Here is a 21,398-nt window from a genome sequence, read left to right as displayed (position 1 = left end):
ATTTTTTTAAATGAGTTTATTGACGATCAAATGATTTACTAATGTAATTTCAAAAAACAAAGCAAAAATCATAATTGTTTTTTCAAAATATTTAGTCAGTCATGTGGTCCCTCTTGGTTATACGAGTAAATATGAAGTTTTTTTTATTTAGGGCTTCACTGTAAGTTATATTGCACGATTTAAAATTGGTCCCCTAGTTTAATCTTCTTTACATAGTTTCGTACAATAAAAACATTCAATAAAAAAACTGTAAAATATAACACCGTACAACGTAAATCAATAATAATACTTGTTCAACTAGATGACAATCGATAATTGACATAGATTTGAATTCATATGCAATCTTTTATTGGGTAATCTACGTTGAAACCTACAGCCAGTTTGATCCAAGGATTTATCTAACCACATTTGTCACGGGAAATCATGGTCGGATTTCTGGAGCTTTAAATGCGTGGATACAAAACCCAACAATCTAAACGCACTATTTCAATCCACGGTCCAGATACTATTTATCTATATTTAACAGCTATATTGTAAGTTTTATAGATAAAATATGTTAGCTCTTTATGTATAAATAATATTTTAGGGGATGAAGTACATAATAAACATATTTAATAGATTGCAAAACGGACATTAAACAAGATAAAGGGTTTTCTTAATTTTTGTCAAATTGTAATCATAAAAATTTTAGTATTCACACATAAAACTCCATTACTTTTACACTAGAGCTTTAGAATCCACATAGGCTACTTGTTGTTGTAACTAAGAGTTGAGTAATTAACTCGCATACTTTCTCTTTTTAGGGCAAATAACAAATTTGTAATTTTACAAAAATAGAAATTGTTTTTTTTTGTTATTTTTTTTTTTTTGGGTGGGGGGTGTTGATATTACTATGTTGCTTGTAATAGTCTGCTACAATGACACACAGTCCAATATCAACTTGACAAAAATAAAGTTCTAAAAGTCTAAATATCACACAAGTTTTACAGTATAATTAACGAACACAAGGGACATTTTCTGTGAAGTAGGCTACGAACAGCAATCATCTGACATTTGACACTGTGGCTGTTGTGGTGTTTGTCTTCTGTGGGACAATAGTTGATAATTAACTGGACAACTTGTCCACTTTGTGTGGCTCCCTTCCCCAGCCCTAACCCTCCACCTCTACAACTCTGACTTACCCTCACCGTTCTCCTTCGTATTGATATTTTACATATGTATAATTTGTGGATGGGCCTCGTGTTGAATTCAGAATTGAAAGATCGTTAGGACGTGTATTATAAGACAAAAAGTACCAAATTTTGTGTTAGTTTGTAAAGACCATTATCCACAACTGCACAACTGTAATATACTGGAATACTTTCTAAAGGTTATAATTATAAGGCAAGACATCAAGATGAGTATTTAAGATTAATTTTGCACATTGAGTGTATTATATGTCATCTTTATCACTGACCAAGATCAGCTGGGTTTAGACTCAAACCTAAAGTTGCTTACCATGTTCAGAGGTTAGTGAACGTATCAGTACTCAAATTTGAAGTACCTTATTTTAGTTTATCACTGAAATGAAATCTGCAGGTTTGATTCCTTGTACTTGTTGGCAAAAACAAAACGAAGAAATAAATGGCGCTTATCCTAAACACTTTTGGCGAATCTCAGGATATCTCAGTCCCACACTACAAACTACTTTTAAGATTAATCTGTCGCATACTACCTCATTCGTTACTCAATCTGCATTTATAATTACCATCAAGAAGCTCGTTACTATTTCAAACGTAGAATTTATTTATAAAAATAAACTAAAAAATAAGGTTGCCAATGAAACAGAAAAAATATACACTTAAAATATTGAAGGATTATAACATCTTTAAGACTGATTAATTTTGATGTTTAAATATAAATATATAAATATATTGTATGATGTCAAAGAACACGAGGTGATTCTATACCCAGTAGTTTTTACTCACCCTGTATGATTACAGAGTCCAGTATGAAGCCAGTGTTGGCGATTTCCGTATTCCTAGTCTACGTACTCAAATTATGCTCTTCAGTGACCTGTCCCCCAGAATGCATCTGCCTCTCTCAGTCTCAGGTATTTTACAAGTTCTACAACCTCGTTTGCAATACTTGATCTAAAAACTCTTTCTACTTGTATGCTATTGCATATTATGTAACCTTGTGACTTTTGGCTTAGCTTAAAGAATGTGAATTAGCTTTTGGTATGAACAGTAAACAAATAACCCAGTATTACATTAGATACTACTGTGCTCCTTTTGGTTCTCTGAAGATGGCCACATTCAACGTGGCTGAAAAGTAGGCCAAATCTTTAGGGACATACTGTATGAATGGTTTTACCCCACAAATCCACGGTGTTTCAGTGCAGTAAAATCTTGAAATAATTTTTTATTAGTTCACGTTATGTTAATACGTATGTACAATCTAATTACGTACTTGATTAGAACTGAATAAAAACAATAAAATATAAAATGCTACCTTTTCACAATTCTGCTTTTTTTTCTTTTTTACTTATTTGGATATTGATTCAGAAATATTCTTAAATTCAATTTTTTATTTCACTGTTTCTTTAGTGGGGATTGATTGTATTAAACTATTATTGACTCACTGAATACTTAAAAAACAGAGTATCAGTTCAAGAATCACGTGTAAAAGAACCATTAAAAAATGTGTTGTTTAATTGGAATTCATTTCCTGCTATTGGAACGTCAAATATCAATTAGTGATAATATGTTACCATCTGAGTTCCAATAGTTGTATTGTGTTAGCCGAGAAACACAAGTAATTTTAAATATCTCGATTTGAGAGTTTACTTACCATTGCACCCAATTTTATTTGATCTGGGAAATGGCCTTTTAAAACCATATTTAGTATTTGTGCAGACCTATACGCCAAAACTGGGTGAGTAATAAAAGATGTGCACATCCCAAAAGTTATTCTAGCTGAATAGTTTTTTTTTTTAATCAACCTATTTCCCTAACTTTCGAAACTTGATGTTATAGGTTCTATGCAACACCGGCGGCCTGACGGAGATTCCTCTCAAGATGTTGCCTCCTACGGTCGAGCATCTGTCCCTCACTAAGAACCACTTCCCGGTGATCAGAAGTGACGCGTTCACGGGACTCCGTCATCTCCGGAAACTGTCACTGGACGGGAACAACATCACCACTATAAAACCCTTCGCCTTTAGAGGTTTACCGAGGTTGAGAGAGTTGAGCATTCAACACACCCCGCTCACTACGGTGGCGCAGTTCGCGTTCGCAGGGCTTCAGAACATCACTGCTATACTGCTGGGGCACAATAAAATACAAAAGGTACGATAGGCATGACTACTTATGTTTTTTTTTATTTTCCCGCACCTGATATACGCAGTGCCGGTGTGGGGGTGTGAGTGTGGGAGAACGTCTTTCCTTTTCCGACTCCAGAAGAGGGCAGTTAGGGCAGTCTTTGGATTTAAAAGAAGAACATCTTGCAGGCAATACTTTATTTCATCACAAATTTTAACATTTCCCTCAATATACATTTTGGAAACTTTGATTTTCATAAAAAAAAAACTTACACCAATACCAATTTTCACTTACACATTACTATTCACTACGTAAAAATTCTCATCTTAAATTGCCATCTCATTCAACTACATTTTTCAAGAGACACTTTCATTACAATGGCATTAAACTTTTTAATCTCCTCCCTCCCTCCCTTCAGCTGGAGTCGGACTTGAACAGCTTTAAAAAGCAAATCAAAAAAATACTCTTGGCCAAGGGTTACTACAGTTCGAGATTGTGTCGCTAATGGGTTTAGTTAGTTAGTTTTTTTTTCTTTTTTTGTAAGAAGTAATTGGTATTGTTTTATTGAAGCAACATTGTCTATTGTTTATTTTAATTTTAGTTCTATTAATTGATATGAACAATGCAAATTTTGTATTTGTTATTTTGGTTTAATAAATGAGTTATGAGTTATACTGCTGGGGCACAATAACATACAAAAGGTACGATAGTCATGACTATTTATGTTTTTTTATCATACAAAGCATGGAACTGTGTAAAGCTGCAAATGAGAATTCATAATACTGACATAGCATTAAGGAGCTGGTCTGCACTCTGAGGATACTGCAGATCACTCTGCTTGACAGCACAGATCCTACTGAGGTAAGAGATAGCTCCCTTGGAACTCCAGTAAAGGATCACAGCCCCCAGGCCGAGTTCTTATGATGCTGCAGTTTATAAGGGATAATTATGCAATAGATAATTATTTCTCTTGTCACTCTGACAATACTTTAACCTCAAACACCAATTGCCCCTCTACCAATCGTCCTCTATTATATTTGCGTTTCCCGAACTTTTAATTTCACTGTAGGCCAAGTGATCTACAAACACTTCCCTGCAAAAAAATATTCTAATCTACAATACTAATTGAAGCCAACCCGAAATAATGGCGCAGAAATTTCTGTAGCGGCGGTGGAGCCCAAAGGATGACCACAATATAAAATATGTCAGGCAACGAAAGTTTGGCCTTTTTAAAAAAAGGTACCTTTCTTACTCGCGACAAATATACACTTTACTTTTTTTCATTCCATCTCGGAACGTACCTATTCCTACAGTTATCTAACAATGTACATGTTCTCTCACTGATTTGAGAAAGCAAAGTGGCCAATTCGCTCATCAGTGAGACAATGTTAACATTGTCTCACTCTAATTACTTTGTCTCACTCCAGATTTGCAATGTGAAGGCACGAAATAGTGAACGCGTAACATGCAGGCAACGTCGTATGAGCGCGAAATACGTTGGCAGCACTGGCTGTAAATCAGCTGGTCAGCTGTTGTACTGTTGTATTTGTCACTTCACGTTAAATGTTATATTAAAAGTTCACTTCTGTGTAAAAATAGGTTATGTTTCTTCACCAATTTATTTGTTTTATGGTAACGGTAGGAAAAGTATAATGTGCAACTCGAGTTCAAAGTACAATTGCCTCACTCGAGAAACAATTCCTCACTCGCCTACGGCTCGTGAGTAAGGATTTCTCTCGAGTGAGTCAATTGCTCACTTTTCTCACTAGTTGCACAAATAACTATTTCCCACACCTAAATTGAAAATTCCCACCCTAGTCGTGTACCACTAACTCGTTACCACACAAAAGGCTACCACAACATCTTGTATGGCTGTAAACTCCGTGATCAACATACAACTGTAAAATATTAAACTCGTCTTTCCTTATTGCTTCAACATAACTCACTTCAAATATTAAACAAACACCTGCCATCTAAAGTTCACATAAGGATAAAAATTAAATTTAAGAAATTGTTCTGTACTTTCACACTCTCTATATCTTCAAAGACTGGTGGAATGCTGCGGATTGATTTAATTGGTTACATTAATACACAACAATGGTTAATTTTCGTCACCGTGGAGTGATATAAATCCATATCGTATTTATTCAGTGCTAACCTATTTAATTAGGCTTATTATCCCTAACAACTACCGTAATGAGACTTAAATAAACGAATAAACAACATGTTGACACTGTTCTAACATAACATAACATAACTTCTCGAACAGCTAAAAATTCGTCAATTCACATTAATGGCGACAGAGACCAGCAGACAACAGGCATTTAATAAGAATTTGGTACTAGTAATTTAATTCAAACGATCGTACTTTATTAAGTTTTTGTGAAAGCAGAAATATCTTTGCACCATTGTTTTAAGGACAAAATCTAGTTTCTTATGATATACAGGGTGAATAAAAAGTCAAGACCCCCCCCCTAATATTTTTCCAAGTAAATATACAGAGATATCCTTTTGGTGGTCAAGCAATCTTAGCAGGAAGTTTCATTTTATCATTTTGAAATTTTTGAGTGTCCCCCAAAAGGGGGGATTTGGGGGGCAACTCAAATATTTTAAATGTAAACCCCCTTCAAGTGACACCTCATTTTGAAGTGTTAACAAAAACTTAAAGAATGGTGAAAACTAGAGGTCGCTATCTCTTCTCTATCCAAAATGGTAGCCCGTCAAATGTTGTGGAAAATCAACGGTAAAATTGTTAATATTGACTGCCATTTTGGATAGAGAAGAGATAGCGAGCTCTGGTTTTCACCATTCTTTGAGTTTGTTTAAGCACTTCAAAATGAGGTGTCACTTGATAGGGGCTTCTATTGAAACATTTTTAGTTGTCCCCCGAATCCCCCCTTTTGGGGGACACTCAAAAATTTTAAATGTAATTCCCCTTCAAGCGACACCTCATTTTGAAGTGTTTACAAAAACTTAAAGAATGGTGAAAACCAGAGCTCGCTATCTCTTCTCTATCCAAAATGGCAGCCAATATTAACAATTTTACCGATGATTTTCCACAACATTTGACGGGCTACCATTTTGGATAGAGAAGAGATAGCGACCTCTAGTTTTTACCATTCTTTAAGTTTTTGTTAACACTTCAAAATGAGGTGTAACTTGAAGGGGGTTTACATTTAAAATATTTGAGTTGCCCCCAAATCCCCCTTTTGGACACTCAAAAATTTCAAAATGATAAAATGAAACTTCCTGCTAAGATTGCTTGACCACCAAAAGGATATCTCTGTATATTTACTTGGAAAAATATTAGAGGGGGGGTCTTGACTTTTTATTCACCCTGTATAAATTACTATGTTTCCCTTGGTCACCATCTCCTGCATAATTTCCAATCAGGTAAGTGTTACGAGCTTTAAAGTACGACACGCAGTAAGCAAAAGCCAACAATATGTTCCGAATAGCGTCCTTGTAAATTATTTGGTACTGTTTCCAAAAGAGTAACAATTTCCACATATCACAAAAAAATGTACCGTACGCTGCTACATATTTGGTTACTTTAATTCATAGGTACTTTGACCGATAAGCAATTCGATTACCAGGATCAGTTTTATATTGTTAAACAAATCCAGCAAATTTAGTTATAGTATGTAAGAAGCATAATTGGTTTATTTTAAATTTTCTTAGTGGCAACATTGTTTCTTTTATTCATTTCCGTCAATAAATTTGGTCTGTAACTCATGGCAAGCAAATCTCGTAGACATTACGAGTTCCTGTTATAAAAAAGACCTCTACAGAAGGGTACTGTCATACGTAAGATTATTTCAATTCTATAATTTAGGTCTGAGATACAGATGTAACTAAATAAAAAGTGTATATATACCTTTCGTTATTACGTTTATTGGGTTAATAAAATATCAGTGGTGTAAATGAAAATGAAATGGCTTCTATTTAATTTAGGCTGAATCCTACTAAGGTAATATAGTTATGTGCTATAAGTTATTGCATTTATACTTTTTTATTGGACCTTATGAGTATATTCAAATATTTATATTATAGTACATTGATTATTTCAAACTTACTCCTGTATTCTTCATGCATGAATTCTATTCCTTATTTTTCTTCATCGTAATTTTTTATCTTGTACAAATGTGTACCTTACTGTATTATTCCTACCAACCACAATTACATTCTAAATCTTTCGTAGGTGGAGGGATACGCGTTCGCTGGAACGTCCAATGTTCGACTGTTGCTTCTCAACAACAACCCGATCCAGAAAGTAGAGACTTCGGCGTTCTCCGGTCTGACCAATGTGGAGCATCTTCTATTGCCCTCTGGGATCAAAACTCTAGAAGCAGACGCCTTCAGTGGCCTAGACTCAGTGGGACTTATCAAGTTGCCATTCATGGACCTGCAAGCCCTCAAACCAAACACTTTCCGAGGTCTCAGCCATGTTCACGTACTGGCCATTCAGGAATCTGACCTCGGCACTATCAAGGTGGGTGATTGGGTTGATAAATATTTCAATGGTTCAATCAAGTTATCCGCCTAACCTTGTTTTTGTATGAACACAAGCTTAGGATAAGATTCATTTAGGTAGTTCATTCCAAATATAGATGAAGAGAATTTAATGGGAAATAATAAATTAATGTATTACTAATTTTAAAATATATCTTTAGTTCCTATTCCTTTATGAAATGCCTGGTAAGATCCTTTAACAACCTTTACCTGAAATCACCTTTCACATTTCAAGTTAATTTGACATGTGTTTTTCAAAAGTAATTTAATACTATTTTTAGACACTACACTATTTAATCTAGACACTCGTTTGTAGTAAATATGCGATTAAAAGGTTTTAATAAAACAGTTAATTCCAATCATGAAAGAGACTGCACATCCATGTATCAGTATAGGGAGAACTTTTCCAATAACAGTTTTGTTTTAGAGTTATGAAACATTCATTGTGACTCTACCGGTCCTCGTTGTTGTTTTAGGCTGTTACACCTCTGAGTTTTAGTTTATTTTGTGGAAAACATTCTGTCGCGTAGTTTAGTTTGTAAACTAATAGAAGCTTTGCATTCAAAAACTTTATAAACTTTTGTCTCCAAAAAATGAAAAAAGTTGAATAATTACAGCTTGGCCTTATTTGGCCCGGTATTTACAACTAACAATCGTGTTTAAATAATATATACATTCTATTACTAAATACTTCCGCCGCAGCAAACCTGCAGACTAAGCTAATTCCAACTTGTCTGATTCCATTATTAGGTACTAAAATATTTCTATGAATAAGTCATATTTATTCCCAATTTAAATAACATTAGATTTAACGAGTGCTTAGGTTTGCTGCCACGGGGAAGGTAAATTTGACCATACCATAGTATAGGATGAAATAAATAAATTTGCCAACCATAAACAAGTAAACTACAACAATTTGCATTTTCTCCGTAAGAATAAGATAGGAATTTTAAATTACACTATTTTTGAATTTTCTCCGTGACCGTTAGGCTTACAACAGCGCTTCAATATACTAAATTATTTATTGTTTTAAACTCTACAAAACGGTTTAAAATATATATATATATATATATATATATACAGGGTGATTGATATAAGTGTGCCAGCCGTTTTATTCGAAAACCATAAGAGATATCAAAAAAAGTTAAATGGTAAGTGCCTTGGATTTTTTATTAAAAAAATTATAGTCAAGTCAAAAAAATTATTTTAGCCGCCATTTTTCCAATATGGCCGCCAACTTTGATTTTTCTTATGGAACACCCTGTATTTCATGATGTATTCTGGTAGAAAATGTAATTTTAAGACAATTTTATTCTTGTAATTTTTTTCATAAACCTAACCGTTTCAAAGATAATAATGGTTTAAGTTGTGAAATTTTGAATGGTTTTCGAATAAAACAGTTGGCATGCTTGCTTAGGCCTTTATCGAAACTCTTTCTCATGCAGAAATTTCAAAACTTTAACCATTATTATCTTTGAAACGGTTAGGTTTATGAAAAAAATTACAAGAATAAAATCGTCTTAAAATTACATTTTCTACCAGAATACATCATAAAATACAGGGTGTTCCATAAGAAAAATCAAAGTTGGCGGCCGTATTGGAAAAATGGGGGCTAAAATAATTTTTTGGACTTGACTACAATTTTTTAAATAAAAAATTCAAGGCACTTACCATTTAACTTTTTTTGATATCTCTTATATTTTTTGAATAAAACGGCTGGCACACTTATATCAATCACCCTGTATATATGAATTTGAACGGATGGTGTTTTTGGCCTCTAGGGACCTCAAAACGAAAAATTATATCGGCCCCGGGTCCAGGTCTTACCATGAGTACTACGGCAATAGCTTATTCCCCGGTAATTAGCTAAAATCAAAATTTCAGAAATATTTCTACAGAGGCATTTTTTATTAAATGAATTTATTTTTGATAATTGTTTTACTTTGACCCAAATTATGCTTCCGATCATGAAGTAGAATAAAGAAATTGCCACATCAAACTCCAAGAACATTGATAGAATATAATAGGTTTCCTATTATAACTCATAAATTTTTTTAGGTTATGCCTTCAATTTAAAGTTAATATTTACTTTTGTTGTTGAAAATTGAAGGGTCTGACTTAGGGGAGGTACGAAAGAGGTATTTAGTTCAAAATTCCTCCGTGAACAACGCTGTAGTAGGGAGCACTTTGGCAATGAAGGTTTACTAATCGCAAAAATAGTTCTGTTCTGTTCACAAAAAAAAATTATAAATGTCTCAAATTCAATTTTATTATTTCTTAATTATAAAATTAAACTATCATAACCTAACCGAACTAACCAAACTTGCTGATAAAGAATTAATATAACAAAAGTTTAGTACTGTAATCGGAAAAATTAAATAATTCTGTTTATTAAAATAAAACTAGAAATTGCTCAATTAAAATTTTATAATGACTTAAAAATAAAATTTAACTGTAATAACCAAACCAAACCAAACCAACCAAACTTGCTGATAATAAAAAAATCTTGGACAAAAAGTTAACGCTACCAGCAGGATTCGAACCGAGGACCTACAGTATATCAGCCCAGCACGCTAACCATTAGACCACCGAGGCCGATGGCTATTGACCGTTTTATTACGGTAATGGCGTTCCCTCAGCTAATAAGAAGCCCACAGCTGTCATCGTAGCCTCTTCTATACCTCCCCTGAGTAAATACCAAAATTGAAACTGATAATAAAACAATAACAAATATTTAAAGTTATTGACAGTGTAAAATGTTCGGATGTAAACATGTTACTTTCGGCAGTAACCAATAGACAGCTGTTGAAAATGTGATGTTTCGCAAGTTGTAAACACAAGGAAAACAGCTCAACTCAGAGAAATGTAGTGAAAAACAATTGATTTCTCTTCGGTACACGTTCCCCCTTCTTTCTTAATTCCAATAATTTCCATACAGACAAAAAACGATCAATATTATAAATATCTACACTAAAGCTTTATACTGTAAAGCTTTACAAATTCGTGATAACATCAGCCGTTGACCAGAATTATTGCGAGTTTTGAATATTATGCGCTCTCTGGTGGCGACATGTTAGTCATTGGATCGCGGAACGTCGCAATTAACAATGGGATCGTCCGCGGATATTAGAACAGAAACGGTATGGATCAAAAACATTAAGGAATGGCGTCACTGGATGCAATCTAATACTATTAATCTCTACATGTGTTTTGAACGTTTTTTTTACTGTTGCATTGAAATAATTATTTACAAATGTTTATTTTCAAGTCCTTTGTTTGTTAATGATTCATATAGTTTATATTTTATAATCCGCGGGATCGCCAAACAAACCTATTCCGATGGCGCATCGTAAAAAATACAGACGCCCATCAACTTTCCTCTTTGTTCAGCATTAGTGTATAATATGAGGTAAAATATTCTACTACTATTCATTTTATTAATGGATGTTGTTTTTAGTTGGAAACTAAGATATTCCTAATAATTTGGAGGAAATCATAGAAGCCGTTTTTGAAGTCATCGTGCGCAAACGTTACTCGTATTATAGTATAGATTTGGTATATTAATTTATTTATGAATTAATTAATTGGTATATTTATACATTTATTTAGTATAACATCAAACGTTCGAAATTTAGAAGCTGTGTAACCATTTTATTGAAGTTTAGAATACAATACTTAGCGCATAAATCCTCTACTTGCATTGGTATTACGATTTGGTTCTCGTCTTGAAATATGCAACTAGATTTAACTATACTGTACGTACCCAACTAGGCGAAACTTGTCAGGTCAAAATTAATTCTCCCACTAATATTCCAAAGTCGAACCTGACTACAAATTTATTAATTCGCTATTTAATTCCTACTTGGTTAGGCCTAATAGTAACAGTGTGTGTAGTAATGTGATAATGCAATTAATTATTTGCAATGCTATAATTTGTTACATCCATTATACAGGTCTATGTTCGGTTCAAGCATGGTGTGTTTGCTAGCTCCAATAGTCAGTAGCATCCTTGTAGTAAGCTGGAGGGAAGTTTTGAACGATGGGGAAACTGATAATATCGCGGTTAAAATTAATTTTCCTTTATCTTTGATGCGTTTTGATAATTTACAATAGTAAGTCAATTCAGGTAGGGTGGTTTGTACTTCATGAACGCATTCTCCATATCGTCTATTGGACAGTAAGATCAGGTTAGACGTTATTTTTATTATGTTTTAAGACGTTATTGTTGAAATAACCGTAAAACACGGTATGCTATCCGACCTAGGCTATAGCTGAGAAGTATAATTGTTACGACACAATAGTGTGTTACATTAATGGTATTTTCACGTTACCTTGCATAATTACTAATCTTGGAACTTGCTTAAATGCAAATGCATTCGTTAAATTCATTAAACATGTGCAAGTAAATAGTATCCCAAGACATTTATTCTGCGTTGGGTGATAGGCCTATGCCTAGTAATCTTGGTCAAATGTTGTCAAGGTAACGACGTCAAACCTGGGTTAAATACCTCTGGGTGTCCAAAGAATCAAAATAAATTACTCATGCGGCGATGAACTACTTATCAAGAAATTCCGACCATATCTCTTGCTACAAAGGTCGTGAATTAGACTCAGTATCACATCGGTACAGGTTGTGATTTCTCTTTGTCTGAGGACTTTGAACTGGACTGGGATCGAGATGAATGAGAACTTTTGAAATATATTTAGAAAATTTTAGACAAAAAACTGTTTTTAATGTTCTCTTTGATTTGCCTAAATCCGTTACAAATATAGAGCAACAAACGAATACCTGCATGGAATAAACATTGGGTGGAACTGAAAATCTATGATATGTAGAATGCATTCAAGTAATTTAAACTTTATGTAATCGTACACGTTTCCATGTATGGGATGAAGTATCAAAATGCATAAAGGAATACTTAAGTATTTTTTTTATTTGGCTATTTTCAGTTTTACTGTTTTTCAAAAACTCTTTTTCGTCTTGACCCCAGTATAGTTTGAAGTCATCGGGACCAAGAGAAATCACAGCCTGTGCCGATTTGAAAGCAGTATATGGTCGGATTTTTCTTGTTGAGTAGTTTGTTGCAGCATGGGTAATTTAACCCTGGTTTGACATCATTACCTTGACATTTGACCAATATTACTAGGCCTAGGCCTATCACAAAACGCAGAACAAATGTCTTAGGATACTATTTACTTGCCCATGGTTAACGAATTTAACGAATGCATTTATAGTTGAATACGTTTTAAGATTTTTAGGTATTCTAGTTAACGTAAAAACCACCATTAATCCAATATAATGATTCATAACAATAATACTTCTCAGCTAAAGCCTTGGTCGGATAGCTTACCGGTTTTGTGGTTATTTCAACAATATCGTCCATAACTACTAAATATAACGTCTAAACTGAACGTAACTGACAATCGATTATTTGGTATTCAAATTGTTATGACATTTAAACCACTCCTCCCTTTTGTGTGTGATTACACAAGCTTTTTTATGGGATGAAGTGTCAGAAATCACCTCAGATAAAGAAATAACTAAGTTAAATTAATTGCTTGGCAATTAACGGTTACACCAGTAGATATAATACCAGAATATGACCCCACTTTCGGCGTTTTAGAGGCACTTTTAGGGCACTTTTTATAGGGGAAAAATGAGAAAAAAATGGAAGAGCTTTTTTTGGCCACTTTTTTTAAAGACCCAGCTCTCGACCTATACACCCCTATATAAATTTTCTACTTTTGTTAATACTAAAAATAACGTCTGGAATATGGCTCATTTTTTGGCCACTTTTTTAAAGACCTGGATCTCGTCCAATACAAGCCTATATAAATGTTCAAACTCCATTAAAATTTCAAATCCACATCCATTCCCATGTATATTTTCAAAATCATGTGAGGTTTGTGCGCGAACTCGGGCATGCTTATGGCTATGCGTAAACTATGCCTGACTCAAATGAATGACTGCGAGTGTAACCTAATGACCCCAATCAAAACCAATTGTCAACATTCTCTGTCTGTCTGGCGCCAGTCTGTCTGGGGCAGGTTTAGACAATTACCAAATATGTTTGATTGATTGACCTCAATTATTCAATTGTTCAATTTCAGTTTGTTCAATTTCCATTGTTAAGTTCTAAATTAATTTAGACAATTTTGTGGTATATAAGGGGGGCATTCTATGGAATCATCACTCACTCTTCCACCTGGATCTTCTTGTTTTGGTAAGTCTTTGACATCTAAGCTAGACTATTGTAATATGTTGTCGCGTGTCGGGTCATGGGATCAATTTGTGACGTAATTGATGCTTGTACTCGTACTCTGTATTTCTTTTAACTTAGGAGTGTAGCTAATTTCCCGAGTCCATTTTTAAAAACTTAGCTGAATTGAGTCACTAAGGAACTTGTAAAAAATGTATATAAGTCTATTTTTAAACACTTAGAGTATTTTGAACAGTCACCAAGGAACTTAAAATGTATATAAGTCTATTTTAAAAAACTTAGCCAAATTCACTCATGACTTTGAGTCAAAAGTTTGCACAAGTTATTATTTAAAAACTTAGCCGAATTATACTCACTATATAATTTTGTCGAGTTCCTTTTAACATAGGTAACATAGTCTTCTCTATAACTAACACTCACTCTGTATATATGTAGACTCAGCATTCTGAATTGCTAAAAAGTATTTTTACTTAAGATTTTGGATTTAGTTTTGATTTAAAAAATTGCAATTGCCAAATTTTATTGTATGAAATTGTTTTGAATATTAAAATTTAAAATTCTGATTTAAATTATTATTTTCCATTAATTGAAATTGTCTAAAATGTAATTTCTATCATATAGAAGATGCTAACTTTGTTTTTTAGTTACATGTCAACTGTGTGCTGCTTCTCTATCCAAAAAAATAACTTATTTTGTTATTACTATTTTTAAGTGAGTCAAAATTGTGCACAAGTTATTATTTAAAAACTTAGCCAAACTTCATGCACCGGGGGACTTTGAGTTAAAAGTGTGTACAAGTTATTATTAAAAAACTTAGCCAAATTCACTCACGGGGGGGGGACTTTGAGTCAAAAGTGTGCACAAGTTATTATTTAAAAACTTAGCCAAACTTCATGCACCGGGGGACTTTGAGTCAAAAGTGTGCACAAGTTATTATTTAAAAACTTAGCCGAATTATATTCACTATATAATTTTGTCAAGTCTCCTTTAAAATAGGTAACACTCACTCTGTATATATGTAGACTCAGCAATCTGAATTGCTAAAAAGTATTTTTTATTTAAGTTTTTGGATTTAGTTTTGATTTAGAAAATTACAATTGCTAAATCTTATTGTATAAAATTGTTTTGAATATTAAAATATAAAATTCTAATTCAAATTATTATTTCTCATTAATTGAAATTGTCAAAATGTAATTTCTACTATATAGAAGATTCCAACCTATTTTTTAATTACATATATAAAAATGAAGACTACATGTCAACATTGTTTTGCATCGCTCTCCAAAAAAAGCAACCTGATTTGCCACTACAAGGTAATACATAAAATGAAGGTGAAACTGTGCAAAGTTTGTGATATAATCTGTGATAATAACATGGCTCTAAAATCTCATATATTACAAACTCATAAGACTTGTAATTTCTGTAAAAGAAATGTTGTTGGTCATTTTAAAAGACATGTAAATTCTTGTAACAAATGTCCATATACAATGATTAAATTTGTTGGTGAATCGATTAAAACTGAACTTAAAAGTACTCTTCAGTCTTGTCCTCTACCAATAAAATGGACTTTAGTAAGGAGAATCAAATTTTTAAAATATACAATAGATCAAAATGGAAAATTAGTTAATGAGAAAGAATGTATTGCAGATTTTAGAAGCCTTACTACCTTAACCATTGAGAAGAGAGATTTAAAGCCTCAAATTGAAAATGCCCTTTTAAAGATTGACGCTTCCATACACAAATATCAAGCCGAAGGCAGTGGATGGATTTATGACCATACTAAATATTGGCAGTTGCACGTTTACAAGTATAAGCCCCTAACTCCAAAGTCATACATTCCCACACCAAAAAGTATTAAATTGACAAAAGCAGTTTTAAATATAAAGAATGTTGATAATAAATGCTTCCTTTGGTCAATTTTAGCAGCTTTACATCCAAGGAATGCTAAACATGCTAATAGAGTCTCTAACTATGCACCCTACGTAGGTAAGTTGAACATGACAAATATAAAATATCCCGTAAAAATATCTGACATAGATCAATTTGAAAGAAAGAATAATATAAGTGTTAATGTATTTGGAGTTGAAGACCAAAAATTTATATATCCATTAAGAAGAACCAAACTGAATAGTAACACTCATATAGATCTATTATTATTACAACAAGGTCGTAAATCACATTACTGTTTAATTCGTGATTTTAATAGGTTAATGCTACGGTCAACAAAAGATAACAGTAAAAAGCATTTTTGCAAGTTTTGTTTACAACATTTTTACACCAAAGATAAATTGGAGTGTCATATAACATATTGTAAAAACTTTGATGTCCAACGAGTGGAAATGTCTAAACAAGATACATTACAATTTAAAAATTATAAATATCAACTTAAAGCCCCATTTGTAATTTATGCTGATTTTGAGTGCTTTATAAACTCTAACAACCATACTCCATCTGGATTTGCATTTGTCGTAGTAAAAGATTCTAAGATTATTTCTGAAGAGTTATATAGTGGCGAAAATGTTATGGATGTGTTTTTCGAAAGGTTGTTTGAGACTTATGACTTCATTAAAAATCAAATGGCAATATATATCCCCCTTGTAATGACTCCTGAGCAAGAGGCATCTTTCCAAAACTCAACACATTGTCATATTTGTGAAAAGCCTCTATATTTTGATAGGGTACGGGAACATTGTCATTCAAATGGCCAATACCGTGGAGCTGCCCACAATGATTGCAATTTAAACTATAAAGTAACAAATAAAATACCAGTATTCTTTCATAACTTAAAAAATTACGATGGACATTTAATTATGCAACACTTGGGAAAGTTTAATCGTAAATTAAATTGCATAGCCAAAGATATGGAAAAGTACATTTCATTCTCTGTTGATGATTTAGTATTTTTAGATTCCTATAACTTTCTGTCCCTTCCATTATACAAATTAGCTTCCAATTTAAATACATTTAGATTCATAGACAATCCACTACTACAACGCAAAGGCGTATTTCCCTATGAATATATGACAGGACCAGATAAGTTTGCAGAGTCTCTACCTCCAATTGAAAAATTTTACAGTACTTTAACTAAAGAACATATCTCTCCCATCGAATATGAACATGCTAAAAATGTCTGGACCCATTTTAATATACATAATTTACAAGAATATCATGATTTATATCTTAAAACAGATGTATTGCTACTGGCTGATGTGTTTGAGACATTTAGAGACCTGTGTTTAAAGGATTACAAACTTGACCCCGTACATATGTATTCACTTCCAGGACTAACATGGGAAGCTTGTCTTAGAATGACTGGTATAAAATTACAATTATTTCAAGATATTGACATGCATTTGTTCATAGAAAGTGCAATCAGAGGAGGAGTCAGTATGATTTCTACACGTTACGCTAAAGCCAATAATAGATATATGGGCAAACATTATGATCCCAATCAAGAAAGTGTGTATTTAATATATTTAGATTGTAACTCGCTATACTCCACAGCTATGTGTGAGACACTACCCGTGGATGGATTTCGTTGGACGAATGAGATAGACTACAAAAACAATCAAAATGATGAGTTTGGATATATCTTAGAAGTTGATTTAAAATACGATAAAAGCTTACATGATTTACATAATGACTATCCATTAGCACCTGAGAAAATGAATGGCAAATTAATACCTAATTTAAATGACAAAACTAAATATATTTTACATTATAAAGCATTACAAAAATATGAGGAATTAGGTTTGGTTGCTACAAAATACTATAGAATTTTAAAATTTAGACAATCAAAATGGCTTGCACCCTATATTAATTTTAATATTGAAAAACGCAAATGTGCTAAAAATGATTTTGAAAAAGACTTTTACAAATTGTTAAATAATAGTCTCTTTGGTCGAACAATTATGAACCAACGCAAGTTTCGTGATATATATCTCAAGGATGAGTCACTATTAACAAAATATGTCACTAATCCAAGGTTTGACTGTAGCAAAAAGTTCGATAACAATTTACATGCTATACATTTAAATAAATTAGTTGTAAAGTTTAATAAGCCGATATATTTGGGAATGACAATTTTGGATATTAGTAAAGTAATAATGTATGATTTCCACTATAATTATATGTCAAAATTTAAGAACAAAAGATTTCTTATGACTGATACAGATTCTTTAATGTATTCTATAGTTACAGAGGACTTTTACAAGGAAATAGAAAGTGACTTGCACTATTTTGATACCTCTGGATATAGTAAAGACCATTTCTTATACTCTGATAAAAATAAAAAAGTCACAGGCAAGTTCAAAGACGAATTAGATGGTCATATTATGTATGAATATTGTGGTTTAAGACCAAAGTTATATTCTTATATTCCTCTAAAATGGTTATATGAAGAAGACAAGCAAGCTTTAGAGGTGAAGAAAGCTAAAGGAGCTGATGGTGCTACAGTTAAACATCTCCTTAGACATCAACATTATTTGAACTGTCTTGCAACTGGGCAAGATTACTATGAGAATGTGACAAGAATTAAATCTACAAATCATCATCTTCAAACCTTAACCATGAACAAGAAAGTACTATCATTTGACGATGACAAGAGGTTTATTCTAGAAGATGGCATCAATACGCTTGCGCTTGGTCACTATAAAATTGATCAAACATAAATCTATATTTGCCATTATTCTTTGACCTTTCTTTGTCAATTACAAAAAAGCCATATTTAGTTTTATCCCAACATTGATGACAGAGATTTCTAAATTGGTTAAATGAAAAGTCATTACCAACATGATTGTTATATACATGTTTTAAATTTAAATCATCTTGTTTAAATAATATTAGGAAATTTACATTATCACGTAAATGTTTGTGTACTTTGCTGTAAGATTGACACAAGTAAAAACAGTTAATATTTTTATGTCGACCCATTGAAAAAAATTGTGTAATATTTTGACTATTTATGTCATCAAATACAACAACTGACTGTGATTTTACATCATTTGGTGTGATTTCACAGTCAGTAAACGTGTGTAATTTCACTTCGTCACACAAACTAAATATTTCAATTATTTTTTTATATTTTTCTTGTTCTAAAGATTTAGATATTAAATATAAGTTTGTAAATTTTAATCCTTCCTTTCTTACAATTAAATTGTAAATTACAACCGTCTTCCCACTTCCACTTGGACCACAAATAACACATCGAATATTGGTAGGAAATAGACCCAACTTCTTTGGTATATTTTCCTTAGTAAGTACTATTTTAAATTTATGTTTTTGTTGAATAAAAGACATTTTTTATATAATAAAAATGGTGAAAAATGATAATAAGAAAACATGTAAAAAAGGCAAAGGTTTATTCTTAAAGCCTTACAGGGGTCGAGGGCTATTGAATACTCTTATAAATAATCTTCCATTTCCACTTCACATACCATCATATCGGTACTGTGGACCTGGAACGAATATACGTCAAAATCTAGCCAAAAATGTACCTCCAAAAAATAAGTTAGACTCTTATTGTAAAGAGCATGACATATTCTACATGAATAATCCCGATACCGCTGCTCGGAACAAAGCAGACATGAGATTAGCAGACTTAGCTTGGACTAGAGTAACGGCGAATGACGCAAATCTTGCTGAAAGAGCTGCAGCTTATGCGGTGACAAATTTGATGAAGGCAAAAGCAAAAATGGGAATGGGATTAAAATTTAATAAAAAAAATGGACAACTACCAGCTGTTAGAGGCCGCAAAAGACGTGCCTCACTTCCGGGGGGTGTACCTAAAAAACGAGCTAAAAAATCTAACACCAAAAGTAAAAGAGTGCGGAATAGTTAATTTAGACAGTTCATCTGGCACACATTGGACAGCATATCGTAAAAATAAAGATATTGTAATTTATTTTGACCCATTTGGAATCCAACCTCCAAAAGAAGTAATTAAATACTTTGAGGGACATAAAATATTCTATACAACCGATCAAATACAAGATTTAAATAGTTCTATTTGTGGAATTTTATGTTTATCATTCATAAAAAGTTTTTGTTTATAAAAATGGATTCATTTACTATAACATTTTCGGGTACAGAGCCAGAGCTAAAGTCAGTGTTCTTTCCTCCCATAGAATTAAATGATGATTATGTAATTGGATTAGTTGATTTTCAAAGTTATAATTCTATATTTAATGTGAAAAAACCTCTAAATACTTTAACATATTACAAAGTAGAGAAAAAAACATTACCAAAGGGAGAGATCTTAGTTGATGATTTAAACCAGTTATTAGATGGTAAACTTAAAGTTATAATACATAAAAATGGAGAAGCATTAATTAATACTAAAGTCAAACTTTTATTCAAAGGGCTTATTCCAAAATTAAATAAACTTAAAGGCAACAAATTAACCATTGGAGAAGGTGATGATGTTTTCTATTATGACCACAAAGCTCCAGTTACAATAGAAATTTCTGAAGGAACATATGAGGTGGTTGAGCTTGCAAAGGAAATTCAAAAGCAAATCCCAGACTTTTTCCTTACAGCTAATAATAAAACTATGAAAGCGACATTACTTTCTAGCCACGTGTTTGATTTTACAAAACCATGTTTAGGGTCTGTTTTATTGGGATTTAAAGGTGTTTCTACTCCTGGTGTACAGTTTGAATCTACAAATAAAATAAACATTAATAATGTAAATGTGATTAGAGTAAAATGTAATATTGCAAACGGGTCCTATTTAAATGGAAACAAATCACACACCATACATAGCTTTTATCCAGAAGCTCCTCCTGGCTACAAAATTATTGAAGTTCCAAGAAATATTATATATTTTCCTGTAAATAAGAGAAGTTTAGATGTTGTCAGTATTACATTTGCCGATCAGCATGACAAGGCAATTGACTTTAATGGAGAAGAAACTACAATTACTTGTCATATAAAAAAGATATGAGAATTTATAAGAATTTATCTATAAGTATACAAAATGCTAGGTTCCTACGATCAATAGGACTAAAGTTAAAATTTTCTATTAATAAAAATGGAAGATTTTCTAGACGTTACAGGGAAATCCCAATTCGACGATAGTGTGGTTAAAATTACAAATCACTCCTATGTTCCCCATAACACTTTAGCAATAAATAATTCTGATGAAATTCGAATATGTATTAATAATCAAGATTTGCTAACTCTCCCATGTAGGAGTTATCTGTATATTAAGGGAGAAATTGAAAATCATGATAAAGGTCATTTTATAAATAATGCATTTGCATTCTTATTTGATGAAATTAGATATGAAGTCGCAGGTAAAGAAATAGACATTGTAAGAAACCCAGGAATTTCTAGTCTTATGAAAATATTGAGCTCTTACAAT

General features: G+C 32.5%; 1 protein-coding gene across 1 annotated transcript in view; it reads left to right on the top strand.

The window, feature by feature from the left end:
* LOC128987012 (chondroadherin) overlaps positions 1-21,398 on the top strand; it is an 80,290-nt gene that overhangs the window by 41,264 nt on the left and 17,628 nt on the right. The window contains exons 2-4 of the mRNA XM_054407656.1: positions 1,983-2,092; positions 3,018-3,329; positions 7,504-7,794. Coding sequence (XP_054263631.1) covers positions 1,991-2,092; positions 3,018-3,329; positions 7,504-7,794 — 705 coding nt within the window. The 5' untranslated portion in view covers positions 1,983-1,990. The remainder of the gene's footprint in view (positions 1-1,982; positions 2,093-3,017; positions 3,330-7,503; positions 7,795-21,398) is intronic.

The sequence above is a fragment of the Macrosteles quadrilineatus genome, unplaced genomic scaffold (assembly GCF_028750875.1).
Source record: "Macrosteles quadrilineatus isolate MER2022 unplaced genomic scaffold, UCM_ALF_1.0 Scaffold_2__2_contigs__length_208266976, whole genome shotgun sequence".
NCBI classification, from domain to species: Eukaryota; Metazoa; Arthropoda; class Insecta; order Hemiptera; family Cicadellidae; genus Macrosteles; species Macrosteles quadrilineatus.
Note: the sequence above shows the minus strand (reverse complement) of the source record. Positions and strands in the feature narration are given on the sequence as shown.